At 41.5% G+C, this 16,901-nt stretch overlaps 1 protein-coding gene across 3 annotated transcripts; it reads right to left on the bottom strand.

Annotated features, from left to right (window-relative positions):
* Positions 1-212: 212 nt before the first annotated feature.
* Positions 213-5,399, bottom strand: LOC116122649 (dihydroorotase, mitochondrial-like). 3 transcript variants are annotated; one of them, XM_031408477.1, is made up of 8 exons: positions 5,232-5,399; positions 3,802-3,924; positions 3,520-3,701; positions 2,831-2,967; positions 2,326-2,491; positions 2,081-2,197; positions 1,233-1,393; positions 213-451 (listed from the first exon to the last, which is right to left on the bottom strand). In XM_031408477.1, exons 2-8 carry the CDS (start codon positions 3,882-3,884, stop codon positions 257-259), a joined length of 1,041 nt encoding a protein of 346 aa, XP_031264337.1. In that variant the 5' UTR covers positions 3,885-3,924; positions 5,232-5,399; the 3' UTR covers positions 213-256. The 3 variants fall into 3 exon arrangements, with proteins under 3 accessions (XP_031264337.1, XP_031264346.1, XP_031264353.1); XM_031408486.1 differs by lacking the exon at positions 5,232-5,399 and adding an exon at positions 4,092-4,635; XM_031408493.1 differs by lacking the exon at positions 5,232-5,399 and adding an exon at positions 4,083-4,635.
* Between the last annotated feature and the right edge of the window lie 11,502 nt (positions 5,400-16,901).

The following is a 16,901-nucleotide window of genomic DNA, read 5'->3' on the forward strand; positions in this document are numbered from 1 at the left end:
TTGAACCAATGCTTTAATCTCAACAATATTGAGCTGAACGCATTGAATGATGAATAATAAACTTATTAGTGTATCAAAATTCATTTGCTTCTCTCTGTTTATGAGCAAACAATCTGATGCATTCAAGGATGAGGAAACAATCTGATGCATTCAAGGATTTCCTAATACAATTGGTTCTGTGAAGCAGAATAGCATAAAAGATGAGCAAAAAAAAAAAAAAAATCATCATGTATTATTGCAATATGTGATGTGAAAATTAAATTAAAGCTGGCTGCCATTCAAGGATTTTGCCAGCAAACATTGGAATGATATTGCCAAATGAAAATGAGAAAGCCTCAGGTACCTGCCATGAAGTTTTGCTCAATTTTATCTTTGATGTGTTCCGAGGAAGGTCATAGAAGTCTGCCCCATTGAAACTTGTAAATGCCTCTAACTTGTCGAGTGCACCCATCTAAAGCAATCACAAACCAGTTCAAGGAGGTGATAAGAAGATTGCGTATTTTAACACAGAAGTCACCGGCAAGCATGGGAAAATAAAAGCGGTTTGCAACAATCGAAATATGCATTGTGAAGGCCATACATTAGAAACACTGTTTATTATCCTAATTAAGCAAAGCAATCAGGGGTACTGAAAAATGACATTCTGCAAAGCACTTTGTCCACGGATTGAAATAAATGCACACCAACCTTTGCGCATAAATATTACAACATAAGCATGAATGAGAGTATGCTAGATAGCGACTGTCAACCTCAACTTATATGTTATGCTGAAGGTTGATAGTGTGGGTTTATGTAGTCTGCCAAAATGATTTCGCATTATAAATAGCCTAAGACACTGTGGATCTGCACAAAAACAAGCCAAAACAGGGCTCTAATCGTAACGAGTCTGAGCAAAGCTCAATTCTTTTTATTTTTTTGTATTTTTGTATTTTCTGTTATCTTCTTCATTCAATCTACACTTACAAGGTACTGATAAATTTTCTGTATAGCAAGCACCTATAGTAGCCAGAAGTGTGATATAGTCCTCATCGAGATAAGACCAAGTATCAAAACTCCTCAAGGCATTCATGAAAAGGATTGAAATGCATCTAGTCACAACACGCATTTTGAAGATTGGGCAGGGGGTTGGTACTAATTGAATTTTCCTCAATTGTATGAATTAAACTAATAAAAAGGAAAAAAGTTGATCATATAAGGGAATCTGGCAAGCAACAAATAATTAAAAACTTTACCTCTTCAAAGACCTTGGCATATAGTGACAGTGCAACGGGAGCATTGTAAACACCAGCACATCCACAAGGACATTCTTTTTTTCTTCTCTCATGAGGAGCACTATCAGTTCCAAGGAAAAATCTTTTACTTCCACTAGTCACAGCTGAAACAATAGCCTGCCCTAGATAAGAAACAAGAGCATGAGATTGTGGAGAAAGAATTAAAAAGAAATAAGAAGTTGATATGTTCTCATACTATAGTTTTTATTATTCAACACATAAACAATTTATAAACAATGATTCTTGCTGGACCCCTTTTTTATATGAGAAATTAAAAAAATTATGTTTCTATTAAGAGAATACAAAATAGTAGTACAAACCAGTGGTCCATCAGAAAATTACAAGTTGGTGGAACAAAGCACTCTGCAGTATATTTTCTATACATGATTCAGCCCCTAAATTAGTGTAGAATCGCCTCTTAATTATTTATCAGGCATTTACTCTTATTACTCTGACATGGAAAAACCAAAATGATATTTCATTATCAAGTTCATATGTCAAAGTTGCTATATCTGTCTCTGAAACACATTGCAGAGTTAGACCATTCTGATAACATCATGTCAACCTTGCTAGGAATGTCAGACAAATGACACGAGTGTGTTTGCCATTTGCAATGAAACTATGCAAACTTGTAATGTCATAACTATATCCTGATTTGATGGAGTCCAAATTAATAACCAAGAAGTTCATTACCTCAACAAAAGCAAACAAAATATAATTAAGAAGAAAAAAAACTTCAAGGTCAACAATGCATATATGAGAAATTGAGTTAATTTGCAGGGCTGTAGGAGATGTTGAATGGAGCATACTGTGAGTCTCTCTTTTGAGTACTGGAAGGCAGTAATTATGTGGCTGCAATCCTCCTTGGAAGATAGCATTTCTGTTCAGAACAAGATGCTGTGGAGTAACAGTGGCTGCCACAAATCCTGTGATACATAATCAAGTTAGACAAATGTCTAGATCTGAAAATTCAATCAGGTGAAGAGACATTCTCTTTCAAAAGAAAATTAAAGTTGAGAGGCAAAACTTCTCAATGAAAGCAATTTTAGCATACCTTCTTTGCAAGATTCAACAAACTTAACCGCATCCAAAGTAGTTATGTGCTCCATCACAATCTTTAATCTTGGAAGCCTTTGGATCAAAGGTTGTAAAACAGTGTCAATGAAGACTTTCTCACGATCAAATATGTCAACATTAGGATCTGTAACCTCCCCATGAACCTAAAAATGAAATAGCAAATGCACATGAAATATTCAGGTGGAAGACATCTTCAAATGGGTAAAAGATAATAAGAAGAAAAACGCCATGGTGAAATAATGCAAAGCCTTCTCAGGCTTGCATGAAGCAATCTACCCATTTATGGTTTATAGGTAGGTCAACAAGATATGGAGTTAAGTCACCAACTGTATTTAGAAGTTTTCCATTTGGACGTTTTAACCAGTCTTTTTGTCTAAAACATTAACATATTAAAAATGCTAACCAGAGTCTTCATAAGGTAACTCAGGTTGAAACGAAAGTGTCATCAAAATATAGTTTAGTGTCTGATGTATTAAAATTACCAGCAAAGGCATATTCTGCTCGGCCATCTCCTCAAGCACTGGTAGGCATTTGCCAAATAGATCGGTAACACCATCTTGAGAATTTGTTGTAGCACCTGCAGGGTACAACTTCACAGCAAATATAATCCCACTTTTTCCTGTCAAAGTGATCCAAATCATCATTACCACTTTAAGATTTGATTACACCATAAGTACGCAATAGATGAAAGAAGAAACACTATCATGAAGTATTATAATTTCGTCAGAAAGCCCCCAAATTCCGATTACCAAGTAACAACCCTATGCATCCTCCTCATAATGAACATAAGAAGTTTATCCTCCACCATTGAATTTTAAGCGATTTGAAAATCAAACGAATGCTAACCATCAACCCCAAAGAGTGATTACATATAAATTTGTATGTTATTTTCATACTCTGAAAAGGAGAATTCTAATTAAAAAGAATTTAGTTTTAAGATTCCCCTTAATCTATTGCATCAATGATAGATGCACTACCCTATCAAAAAATTTCAAGTTCGAAGTGAACAAAGATGAAAGAGGCTATATCAATTAACGCAAATATCCTTAAACATACTTTCATCGAATCCACATCTGAATTGAATTAAAAACTGATTGAAACAAACAAACTTGTAATCTCCAAATCTATAACATTAGGCTTACAAACAGAGCAAATAGTAAGTTGGACTTACTAGCAAGCTTGATCTCATCACGACTAGTGGTATCAGTCAAATAAAGTGTCATTAGTGGAGTGAACTTGCTATCGGCTGGCAGAGCTTTCAAGATGGATTCACGATAAGCCACAGCAGCATCTGTTGTAGTGATGGGAGGTTTCAAATTCGGCATCACAATCGCTCTTCCAAAATGACTTGCACTATATGTGGATATAAGTAATTAGTAAATAAAGATAAGTTCATATTCACTCAAAATGGCATTAACACATTTAAGAACAATGCTCCTTGAAGTAAGATAACCTGTGTGGAACAACAGCTTTAAGAAGGTCACCATCTCGAAGGTGAAGATGCCAATCATCAGGTTGAGTTATAGGTAGCTCCATTCTCAACCCAAGCAACCTTTGCAACAAGTAACTTTAATGCCTACAATACAAAGTAAAAGATTACAACAAAATAAGCGAAACCATACATGATATCTGTTACATTCTAATCCCTCTTCGTATGTAACAGATTGAATGAAGTTGAAACATATGTATGAATTATAAACAGTTTAGAGGATGTTAAGGCTGCATTGAGCATACCCTTCACACCTTATAAACAGTTAACTTGAGGGATAAGTCTTGTGGACATTTCTACAAACAGGTTGCACACGGTTTCATGCTCAAGTTTTGGCACCAAGAAATAGCAACATCATTACTTGACAGAGTAGCTCAAGTAATTATGGTTATGCATTGACTTTGAACTCCAATTTTTTATAATCCAAAAATATGGGGAAACGATTTTCGAACCCGAATTTGTAATTGGATTATGTATTCAGAAATCTCCCAAATTCAATTCGTGGACCTAAGTTTAAAATTCAATTTGTAACGATCTTTAGCTATAAGATATTTACACGAAAATTCAATCCCGTATGGAAGCTAACCATAACATCGAATTTCAACTTGGTATAAATTTAGAAATTTATTTCAACAATAAAAAGAACCCATATCATTTCAGAAATAGTTTAGATTTTAAAACATTCACCCATCATATATCTAGTAACAATCTCCAATTCTAAATAAACCATTAAAAATTCAGAATAGATTCAATTTTTTTAACAAACCCCACTTCATTCCCATTATTGTCCTGTTATTTATGTATTTATTTACTTTTCTTTCTCGAATCTCAAATTATCTCCATTCCTTTCTTCCACACTCTCTTCATAAATGGTTATTGTTAACGTCATTCATATGTCAAGTCAATGCATGGTTACTATTAATAAACCATGTTTTTTGCCCTCAAATTCAAGAAACTGTTATCTAGGACCGTATATTCTCACCTTGTTCTAATATTATACAATAATGTTAGGCATGTATATACAGTCAAATTTTGTAAAGATTTTTATATAAACTGATATAATAAAAAATCAATAGAGAAATAAATATAAATAGTCAAATGCATTATATAGAAATAATATTATAATAATATCATTTGGAATCATAATCTCAAATAAGAAATTCTAATGGTATGTATACACAAATATGAATAAATAGATTCTTGTTTTTTCTTTTCTTTTTGGGTTTTCAACAACTTTGTTCCAATAATCATCCATGATTTTATATAATTAAGTCACCAATCCATCCTAAATCAGCCCCATCACAGAAACAGAGCACAAGAATAACACTGAAACATAACTTGGAAAATAAATATAATAAATAACCGCTTAAAAGAATAAAAAAATAAGAAATTACCTGAAACAGTTTGTTGATCTGTTGCGCTTAAGATTTGAGGAAATGAATAGTGCTTGGTGGCCAGGTTTTTAAGAATAGCGTGGCCTTTACGCCCAATATATTAATAAAATTAGATTAAAGATTATCTATATTAAAATGGAACGTTACCAAACCAGTGCGGTGCCCAGTGCAGATCAAATCTACCGACCCACTGCAGTGCAGATCAAATGATTCAAATTTACCAACCCACTGCTTCCTTGAATGTTACAACTTACAAACCAGACAAATCTACCATTCTTCCTTTTTTTAAATTCAAACTTCTACGGTTATTAAACTATATATATATATATATACCAGTACAAATCTACTATTCTTCCTTTTTTAAATTCAAACTTTTAGGTTATTAAGCTCTCTCTCTCTCTCTCTCTCTCTCTCTCTCTCTCTTTATATATATATATATATATATTGTTAATGCAAGATTTTGACATCAATTAAACGCACATAAAAAATGTTGAGCTAACTCAGAAGATATACGTGTACGGAGGTATTGAACTGAATAAAAGAAGAAGAACAGTGTTTAAAGTGGTTCAGATGCTTAAGAAAGCGAATCCTACGTCCACTGGTATCGTATTAATATATTTGAGATCAGGTCGCGTTCAGCGAGCTGACTTACAAGAGGTTACAAGAGAGAAAGAGAGTATATATGCTATTCCAGAGAGAAATTAGCTAATCCCACAAACGAGAGAAAATCTCTCTATTTATAATGGGATGAATTGAGGTAATGATTACTAAATCAGGGAGTGGGTCAGATTGTCGTGTAAATCCTTCCTTGCGTCCCGTTGTTCATCTGCTCGGTGATTTACTCAACGTTTGCAGGGATTGGACACGTGGATCTCCTCCAGCCTTTCACCAGCCTGGCGCACACCCACTGCACTGGCAAGAACATGCCGCTTGCGTCAATGTGCGACGTGGCTGCGTCTGAATGACTGTAGGACTTACCTAAGCTTTGACTGCTTACACTGACAGGGTTCTGCGTCAGCCCTACTTTTCCAGGCATAACAGAAGTCCCATAGTTTTTAAGGTTTGAGAATCGAACCTTGGAAACTACATATTATGCCTTGATTTGATGCGTTTGAAGAGATAGTGGTCGATCCGACCTAACTGCAAAGAGGTCGAAGAAACATTTCCATATAGGCAACCTGAAATGGCTTACTCTTAGGGTCAACGGCCTATTCTTAGACCATGTTTAGTGCTATAACAATGACTGGTTTTCGACCTAGGTCTGCGACCTTATTGCACTTAGTGGAATTTTTTGCTGAAGACGAGGAATCGCGTCACTTTGCAACTGACATAAGACAAGATAGAAGAGTCACGTCGCTTCGCGACTGACATAAGACGAAGAGTGTTCTATATAATAACCTTTTTAGATGTTATCCGTTGCACTTTTGTAGCTTATACATTTAATGAAATATCTTTTGCTCTGACAGATGTGTCATGTGTGCAATAAGTGCTAGCCATGCGCATTAAATGCGAGTCATGCTGAAACGACATTCCTTATCAGAGCATTAAATGCGGATGTGTCATGTGTGCAATAAGTGCTAGCTATGTGCATTTAATGTGGAGGAGGGAAACGTGCCATCGCTTGAGTGTTTTAACGGAAGAGAACAACGATTTGGTTTCTCAAAGCGTGATGGTCACTCTTCTTCATTGATTTGCGACATGTGGTCGCGATCAACGGTCAGATGCGTTTTCTGCCCAAACGTCGTTTGACTTCGGAAAACCAAAGCGCCACTTCCTTCACTATAAAACCCCAAGCTCACTTCAGGTAATGCCACAATACTCACCTTCTCAGAGAGAGCAAAAATTTTTGTGAGCCTTGGTTCTTAGTCTGTCAGATTGGTGCGCGTTTGATATTCGAAGCAGAAGGATTCATCTTCTCATTCCAAGAGGTAAGGATGGTTTTTCTGCCACTTTTATTATTATTTCTTGTTTTCGATAGTCGCCGTGGGATGATAGTCTGTCGGTAGTTGATCGGAGATGAAATATTCTCCTTGGGTTTGAGCCATTTGATGGTGGCTCTAAAAGTATTATGTTAGGGTTTTTCTAGGGCTTAAAGGAGGAAGCTTTTTACTTTCTCCTCCACGTCATCGTACGAAACAGTGTATGAGGACTGAATGATTCCCTACATGTCGCTTTTTTTAGACCGCAGTAGAATGGACTCCCCACGACTAGAATTGAGGAGGGGACCAGCTCACCTATACAGAATGCTCCAGCAGGTCCCCCTCAAGAGATCTTATCGATGATTACTGCCGAGGACATTCAAAAGGTGGTAGACCAATACGCTCTCAACGTGGAGGTCTTCCAAGATAGGATACATATAGCTCAGAGTCCGCCATAAGGGATGGTTGCGATCTCCGAGAAAATTTTCAAGAGTGGAGGGTTGATCCCTTTCCACCCTTTTGTTAGGTCGGTGCTCGATCATTTCGGGATCGCACCGCTACAGCTAACGCCGAACACATATATGATAGTAGTGACTATGTATATCGCCTGCAACGAAAACGGATTGGGCGAGCTAACCGTGCTAGAGCTCGATTGCTCGTACATACTGAAGAAGAGTAAGGACAAGGACTCCTTCTACCTCTCTAAGTGCTCTACGATAGAAGCGGGAAAACATAGTTACCCCAGCAATGTAGGGGCATACGAGACGAAGTTGTTTTTCTTTCAATACGATGGCATTTGCCATTTTCTGGAGCCGAGTAGGTTCTCCTTTCTTTTGATGTCGCGAATTTCCCTTTTAGTCTTCGCCAATGAGCTCTTTGTTTCTTCACAATTAACAAAACGACTAGGTTATCGCTACTCAAGGATCCAGACAGAGTCACTACCTTCAGTTTTTTACCCGAAGAGAGTCGCGACGCAAGGCTGCTCATGACAACCGCATATTTACGGAAGTACGGTTTCTTCAACCCTGAAGCAACCTTAGAGACCACATCGAGTAAGCTTTTTAACCTAAGCCTGCTTTTTGATTATTCATGCAGTGAACTGTTTTGCTAACGATGTTCGCATGCAGCGACCATGCCTCCCAAGGTGCTCAGATCGCCACGACCGAGGCAGTTTACCTTCCCCCAAGTAAGCGCCACCGGACCAGCTGGAGCAGCTCCCAACGATCCCTCCGTCAGAGGGACACCGACGGGTGCTCTAGTATGACCTGCTAGGGTTCCCCAACCTTCGACTGTTCACCCCAAAGCACAAGACCATGGCCCAAAAGTCCAAGAAGCAAAAGCAACTTCGGACCGAAGAGTCAGAGTCCGAACCGGAGGGCTTGGGTGTTCAGCCCAAGAAGTCGCAGCCATACCAAGCGTTCTGCTTGGGAGGGCCTTCCAAGGGTGCGACTGGCATCTCCATTGCTCCGGGGGAGCCACGAACAAGGCAAAGAAAGGCCACAGACCCTGGGAGAAGACCGGGCAAGGAATCAGCAAGCGATACGACTCTTGCTGGAGGTGTGGGCACAAACACACCTATGTTTTTACCCTGCTGGAGTGCGGGCTCACGGAGGCTTTTGAGAAGTTTGTAACTTCCAACCCTGTAGACCTGATGTCCATATCCCTTCAGCACCTGAGCCAGGTAGAATGAGCTGTCCTCAGCGAGGACTTTACATTTATTCTTTTCAGTAGCAAGGAAACTAACTTGTTACTCTTTTCGTTCAAAGGCTCTACTCTCCATGCATTTGTCCCTACGAAAGGTCTAGTTGGAAGCTGCCGAGGGGATGGTCACGTTGAGAGAAGAGAACACGCAGCTTAAACGGGACTTAGAAGCCGATGAAGCAAAGAAAGACTTATCCACAGTTTCAGTGAACCAGTACCTGAATGAAAGGAATGCTGCTCTTCGTACGGTGGACTTTCAGAAGGCCGAGCTAGAGAAGCACGATAATGAGGTAAAGGAGCTCCAGATGACGGTGGCCAGACTTACCAAAGAGGCTGGCAAGAAAGAGCAGGAGCTACAAATGACCTCCCAACGGGCCTTGCGAGCAGAGTGGGAAAGGGTGGAGCTATGGGAGGCCACCGAAAAGCAAAGGTGGGCGCTTGAGGCCGAACTCCAAGTTAGCCAGGGCCGAGTTACTTCGCTGATCGAAGAGATGCAGCGACAAGGGTTGGAGATCGAGAAGAAGGCTGCTGAATGGGCAATTCAGTCCATCTATGCCCTACGATTGAGGAATCCCGAAATGGATCTGTCAGACCTCTCAGAGGAATACCGGGACATCTTCAGATCCATGGCGCAGATTGATGATGAGAATGCAACGGAGGCCGCCCGAGGACCTAACCTGGAAGAGCATTTGGAGTATGTCCTAAAGGAGCCCGCAGCCAGCCAGGTGGATGGCGATCAGCCTAGGGACGATAAGGTCGCACCTCCGGGAGTTGGGGATGAAGGCCAATGATTGCTCTTACTTTTTGTACTGCTTTTCCCATGCTCACTTTTTGTACTCCTTTTTTATTTTATAAATAAAGAGATGGCTTTCTTAATCTGTTGTGAATACTTACAATTTTCGTACTCTATATGTTACACATAAGATCGCATTTATAATTGTTTACAATAACATTGATACAAATCTATGCGAACATAATTATACACATGGAAAGATAATTGCAAAAAGACGTCTTTTATTTACAAGGACTAAGAAAAGTAACATCTTTACAAGGAAAAACTGAGTTCGGAATTATTAATAATATGGTCAGAGATGTTTAGCATTCCAAGCTCGTGGTACTTCGAAACCATTTAGCCTTTTGAGATGATAAGTCCCCGGTCTTATCACTTTGGCGATGCGGTATGGGCCTTCCCAGTTTGGTTCTAAAACTCCCGCACTTGGTTCTCTAGTATCAAGAAGAACTTCCTTTAAAACGAGATCGCTGACCTGGAAATCTCTTATTCTAACCTTAGAGTCGAAGAACCTTTTCGCACGTTGCTGATAGGCTGCTATTCTTAGCTGAGCCTTTTTGCGATGTTCTTCAACTAGATCCAGACTTGCGTGCATAAGCGCCTTGTTGTCTGTCTCGTTAAACAGGTCCCTCTGAAGTGAACCAGTTCCTACCTCCACAGGGATCATTGCTTCGCAGCCATATGCTAGCGAAAAAGAGGTTTCTAAGGTAGAGGTTCTCGGAGTTGTCCTGTATGCCCACAGAACTTCAGGAAGGTCGTCGGCCCAATTTCCCTTGGTTGCGCCAAGTTTGGCCTTCAGAGTGTGCTTGATGGTTTTGTTGACAACTTCAACTTGACCGTTTGCTTGCGGCCTCGCGACTAAGGCAAATTTCTTATAGATACCCAACTCTTCGCAAAAATGCTTGATCTCCTCGTTATCGAACTACTTCGTGTTATCAGAGATAAGGGTATGAGGAATCTCATAGAGGCATACAATATTTTTGAAGACGAAGTCCTTGAGCTTATTGGTGGTGATTGCGGCCAATAGCTCTACTTCGACCCACTTGGTGAAGTAGTCTAGCGCGACCATCACATACTTGACTCCCCTTTACCAACTGGCATAGGTCCGATGAGATCGATTCCCCACATGGAGAATGGCTAGGGGCTGGACATGGTTACCAGTTGGTGGGAAGGAGCTCGCGGTACGTTTGCGAACCGTTGGCACTTGTCACATGTTTTAACAAAGTTGTAGGTGTCTTCTTGAATCAGAGGCCAGTAATACCTTTAACGAACAACCTTGTTGGTGAGGGATCGTGCGGCCGTGTGATTACCACAGATTCCTTCATGTATCTCTCTCATGATATAGTATACTTCTTCATCGGTTACATATAGGAGAAGATGGGTGTTAAACCCTCGCTTGTACAGTTGATCTCCTATGAGTGTGTAACGAGCAGCTCTTGTTCGCAGGATTCTTGCCTCGACCTTGTTGTTAGGCAAGATCCCGTCTCAGAGATACTGAATGATAGGGGTTATCCAGGAGACTGATTCAATTATATTCACGGCCTGTTCGGGCGAACTGATACTATGGGCCTCCATGAATTGAACAGGAATGCTCTCTAGCACGTCTGAATCCAGCGATGAGGCTATCTTTGTCAAGGCATCTGAGACATAATTGTTGCCCCTAGGAATTTGTGTGATCGTGAAGTGCTTAAACGACTCGAGTGCGGCCTTAGCTTTCTTCAAATAGCCGATCATGTTTTATTCCTTGGTCTGATATTCCCCCAAAATTTGGTTGACAACCAGCATGGAGTCGTTGTGGATGCTAATCGCGGTTGATCTCATTTCTCTTGCTAACTGCAATCCAATGAGTAGAGCTTTATACTTGGCCTCATTGTTGGTCGCTTTGAACCCGAAATAGAGAATGTCATGAATGTGAGTCCCTTTGGGACTCAAGAGGAGAAGGCCTGCCCCCACCTATTTCCTGTTCGATGATCCATCGACATACAGGCTCTAGGTCGACAGGTTTTAAACAGTTTCTTGAGTAACTTCGTTGGCTTGTTGCTCGGATTCCTTTATCAAGTGATATGAGAATTCTGAGATGAAATCGACAACAGCTTGCCCTTTGATGGTTGCTTTCGGTCTATACTGCAGATCGAACTAACTTAGTTATATAGCCCACTTGAGCAATTTACCCAATGCCTCTGGCTTCTGGAGGACTCGCTTGAGCGGGTAACTAGTCATTATATGGATTGTGTGGGCGTGGAAGTAAGGTCGCAACTTTCTGGAGGCGATTAGCAGGGCATAAGCCAATCGCTTCATTTTCGGATACCGCATCTCGGCATCCAACAGACGTTTGCTCGCGTAATAAATTGGCCATTGAACCCTGCTCTCTTTCCGAACTAAAGTTGCACTGACCACGTACTGAGAGATGAATAGATATAGGAGGAGAATTTTTTGCAGGAGAGGCTTGGACAGAAGAGGTGATTTTCCGAGGTGCTCTTTAATGCTCTAAAATGCATGTTCACACTCGGGAGTCCACTTAAACTTTTTATTGGCCTTGAGTATATTGAAGAATGGCAAGCAACGATCTGTTGTCCTCGATATGAAGCAACTGAGTGCCACTATTTGCCTATTGAGACTCTGAGCCTGTTTTCGGTTGGTCAAACTTTTCATGTCGAGGAGAGCTTGGATTTTCTTGGGGTTGATCTCTATTCCCCTCTAGTTAACCATGTACCCTAGAAATTTTCTTGAGGATACTCTGAATGAGCATTTGAAAGGACTTAGCTTCATTTTGTACTTCCGGAGGATGTCGAACATCTCAGCGAGATGCGCTATGTGATTTGAAGCGACATGCGACTTAACTAGCATGTCATCAATAGAGACTTTCATCGACTTCCCGATCTGCTCGAAAAACATTTGGTTAACCAGTCGCTGGTAAGTTGATCTAGCATTTTTCAGGCCGAAGGACATAACCTTATGGTAATATAGCCCCCGATCTGTAACAAATGAGGTATGCTCTTTGTCCAGCGCATACATCGAAATTTGATTGTATCCCGAGTATACGTCTATAAAACTCAACAGCTCGTGCCCGGAGGTGGTATCAACGAGCTGGTCGATCCTGGGTAGGGGAAAGTTGTCTTTTGGGCAGGCTTTGTTGAGGTCAGTGAAGTCAACACAGGTCCGCCACTTACCTTGGGCTTCTTTACTAGAATCGGGTTGGCAACCTAGCTCGGGTAGAGCACTTCTCGAATGGACCCATTCTAAAGGAGATTATTTACCTCGATTTTCAAGGCAGCATATCGCTTTGGATCCATCGCTCTTCTTATCTGGCGGACTGGCCTAGCTTCACTAGCGATGTTCAAGGCATGACAAATGATGTTTGGGCTGATCTCGACCATATCGGCATGCGTCCATGCGAACACATCAATATTTTCTCTAAGGAAGATGGTCAGGTTAGTAGAGAGCTGGGGGTTGAGATTGCTTCCAATCCTCAACACTCGGCTTGACCCGTTCTGGTCGATTGACACTTCCGATAGGTCCTCAACTGGCCCACTGGAAGGGCATTCCTGGATATGAGGATCTATATTATCCTCAGTTGGGCCAGCTGTGGTTCGATCTGACTAATCGCCATTGCCTACTCGAGAATGCTACACGGGATACCTTTCCCCTTGCACGCCATCTGCACTGCACTTACATATCAATCGCGAGACACGCGCTGAGATCTGCTTACTTCCCCTATCCCCGTCGGGGTGGGGAACTTCATCTTGAGATGGTAGATCGAAGTGATTTCCTTGAAGTTTCTTAGTAGATGTCGCCCTAGGATGCCATTGAAAGCGGAGGGGCAATCCACTACCAAGAATTCAATGACCCTGGTCACCTCGTTGGAGCCACCCAGCGTGACTGGAAGCGAGATTGTTCCTTTAGGGATCAGGTGATCCCCTGTAAAACCATATAGGGGGATAGAGGCGGGCTTCAGGTCGGCATCATCCAATTTCATCCTTTCGAAAGCTCACTGGAACAAGATGTTCACAGCGCTTCCGTTGTCCACCAACATTCTGTGGACGTCGCAGCGCCCTATTTGAGGCCTGATGACGAGAGCATCGTCGTGGGGATAATGCAATCAGACTGTGTCTTTTTCAGAGAATGTGATTTCCTCCTCTTTACGAACCTTTGATGGTCGTTGCGTCATGTTCATCACACGGATAGGGTCATGAAGAGCTGCGCGAGCATATCTTTCTTGGGCACCTAGCGAGTTTCCCCCGAGGTGTGGTCCCCCAAAAATTATCCCTACGCTACAGATACCCTTGCGATCACGATGCTTCTTACCTGGTTCCTCTTGATTTTTCTCCCTTACGAGAGCAAAGTCATCAACATGCTCTTTGAAATGCCCCTGTTTGATAAAGTCTTCGATTACCTGCTTGAGAGTCCGGCACTCATCGGTGTGATACCCATTGTCCCGATGATAACGACAGTACTTTTTACTGTTTCTAGCTGAAGGGGGATTTTTCATGGGCTTAAGTTCTCTAAGCAGGCCAGCCTCTTCTAACTTGTCAAGAATGGCCGAGACAAATGCATTCAAAGGGGTATATTGATTCTTGTTGCGATCGCGACGAGTAACTAGAGTATAAGACTTCTTGGGCTCAAACCGCTGTTTCTTTCCTTTTCACTGATCATCGTTAGCCCATCGACGATCAACCCTCCTATTTTCCCCCCGACCTGGCATACTACCTGAAGGACTGGGGTCGTGGCGGTTGAGCTCTGCCACGGAGTTCTCAATATGGAGGTATTTCTATGTAAGACTGTAGAAGCGGGTGAGAGAAACATCGTCCTCTGATTGCAGCTCCTTCCACAAATCTATTTGTGGACGAACTCCCGCGATGATGAGAGTCTGAACAGACTCTTCGAGAGTGTGAGCTACTTTATGGAGCTCTCTGTGGAATCTGTCGATGTAAGATTGGAGGGATTCATCCCTCTCTTGCCTTATGTTGCTGAGGTAGCTCAAAGGCGTTGAGAACTTCCTGTTCGCTTGGAAGTGTCTCAAGAATGTCGAGCTCATTTGATTCCACGAGCTGATTATCTCGCCGGGAGCGATCTCAACCATCGCTTGGCATGAGATGTAAGAGTTACTACCAAGCATCAATATTTTGCCAAGTCAGAAACTTGGTGAAGTTCCATCAGGTCGTTGAATTCGTACAAATGATCTTGCGGATCAGAATTCCCATCGAACGCCCGCATATCGGGCATTCTAAATCTGGATGGGAGAGGGACGACTAACACAGCCGTAGAGAAGGGAGACGCCTCTGCGACCTGCCCTCGCTCATTTTGCTGAGCCTTTAGTTGATCTAGAGCTCTCTATAACCCTTCAATCTGAGGTAGCGGAGCCATCTGGGGATTGCTCTCCCCAACGCGGGTTCAACCCTCACAGTTGCGGTTGAGGAAAGTCTGAAGTTCGGATTCCTTCTCTCCTCGGCTGGCAGTTCCAGCTGCTCTAACGCACGCTGGCTAGAGCCGTGCGATGGCGTTGAATTGTCCGGGGAACCTTCCCGACCTCCACAGTGGTGCGAACCAACCCGCGAACGGTGGGAACTTCCCACGCGACAACTATCGGAGTTGTCATTTTGGCGATAATAGGAATCTCCCCGCCTTGCACTTTTGTGGGAGTGCTCGCGCAACGTGGCACGAGACAGCTCGGGCTGCGACATGTCACCAAATTTGCGCGCCACGGGTATTCTACCCGGGGTGCGATCGATGTTTGCTGGTCCCTCGGAGCCTTTCAGCCCGCTGTTCGCCACCTGTTTTCCCTTTCTTTGACGCATTGCAGTACGCATGGCACGGGCTATCACCCTTTTCCGCACTTTCATGCAACCTGCAGGCTTTTTTTACGGTGGCATCACTCTATTTGATTCGGGTGGCGTAACCCGATTCAAGCGGTCCAGCCTTTTGTTGACCGTTTGGAAAGTATTGTTGAACCTCTCCAGGTAGCTTATGATGGTTGGATCAAGCCGTGAGCTCGAAGGGATATCCCTTACGAGATTTTGTGGGGCTGGAGGCACTTTAGAAGAAGTGCCCTCTTGTACTTAGGGGATCTCTTCCTCACCATGATTGGTTCGCTCAAGTTCGAATCTGCGAGCCATTTACTGTTGGTGGGACTGATTAGTCAGAGATTCTCCTGATGAAGGACGAATACTAAATCAGGCTCTCCTTCTAGTGCCAAATTGTTGATGCGAGATTTTGACACCAACTAAACGCACGTGGGAAATGTTGAGCTGACTTAGAAGACACACGTGTAAGGGGGTATTGAACTAAATAGAAGAAGAAGAACAGTGTTTAAAGTGGTTCAGATGCTTAAGAAAGTGAATCCTACGTCCACAAGTATCGTATTAATATATTTGAGATCAGGTCGCGTTCAACGAGCTGACTTACAAGATGTTACAAGGGAGAAAGAGAGAGAGTATATATGCTATTCCAGAGAGAAATTAACTAATCCCACAAATGGGAGAGGATCCCTTTATTTATAGTGGGATGAATTGAGGTAATGATTACTAAATCAGGGAGTGGGTCAGATTGCCGTGCAAATCCTTCATTGTGTCCCGTTGTTCACCTGCTCGAGTGATTTACTCGACGTTTGCAGGGATTGGACACGTGGATCTTCTCCAGCCTGGCGCACACCCACTGCACTGGCAGGAACATGCCGCTTACGTCAACGTGCGACGTGGCTGCGTCTGAATGGCTACAAAACTTACACACACACACACACACACACACACACACACACACACATATATACCAGTACAAATCTACCATTCTTCCTTTTTCTAATTCAAACTTTTATGAGTTTTATATATATATTAAAATCTTTACTCTACGTAGAAATAACTTCTATGTAATCATAAAAAATTTTAATTCTAACTTTAGATAGTTATAAATAAGAATAAACTCTACATTATAATAAGCTTTACTTTTTCTAATTTTTCTAATTCCCGTCTTAAAAAGTTGTCTCCACATAGCAATAGTTATATGTATATTGTAAAAAAAAAATATGTTATGTTACATTTATAAGTTTAGGATAAAATAAAATATTTATCTAAAACATGAAATATTAAAAAAAAAAAAAAAAACAGTAATACTAAAAGTAAACAAGAAATCCTAATACTGCTAAAACAATTAATTAAAATTCTGATACATACTACTAAAACGTGAATTATAAAATAAGAAATCAAAACAGTAATTTTGATAACTACACATCTGTTAATTTATAATATCCTTATAGTAATAAATTAA

This window comes from Pistacia vera, unplaced genomic scaffold (assembly GCF_008641045.1).
Source record: "Pistacia vera cultivar Batoury unplaced genomic scaffold, PisVer_v2 Contig1023, whole genome shotgun sequence".
In the NCBI taxonomy this organism is placed as follows: domain Eukaryota; kingdom Viridiplantae; phylum Streptophyta; class Magnoliopsida; order Sapindales; family Anacardiaceae; genus Pistacia; species Pistacia vera.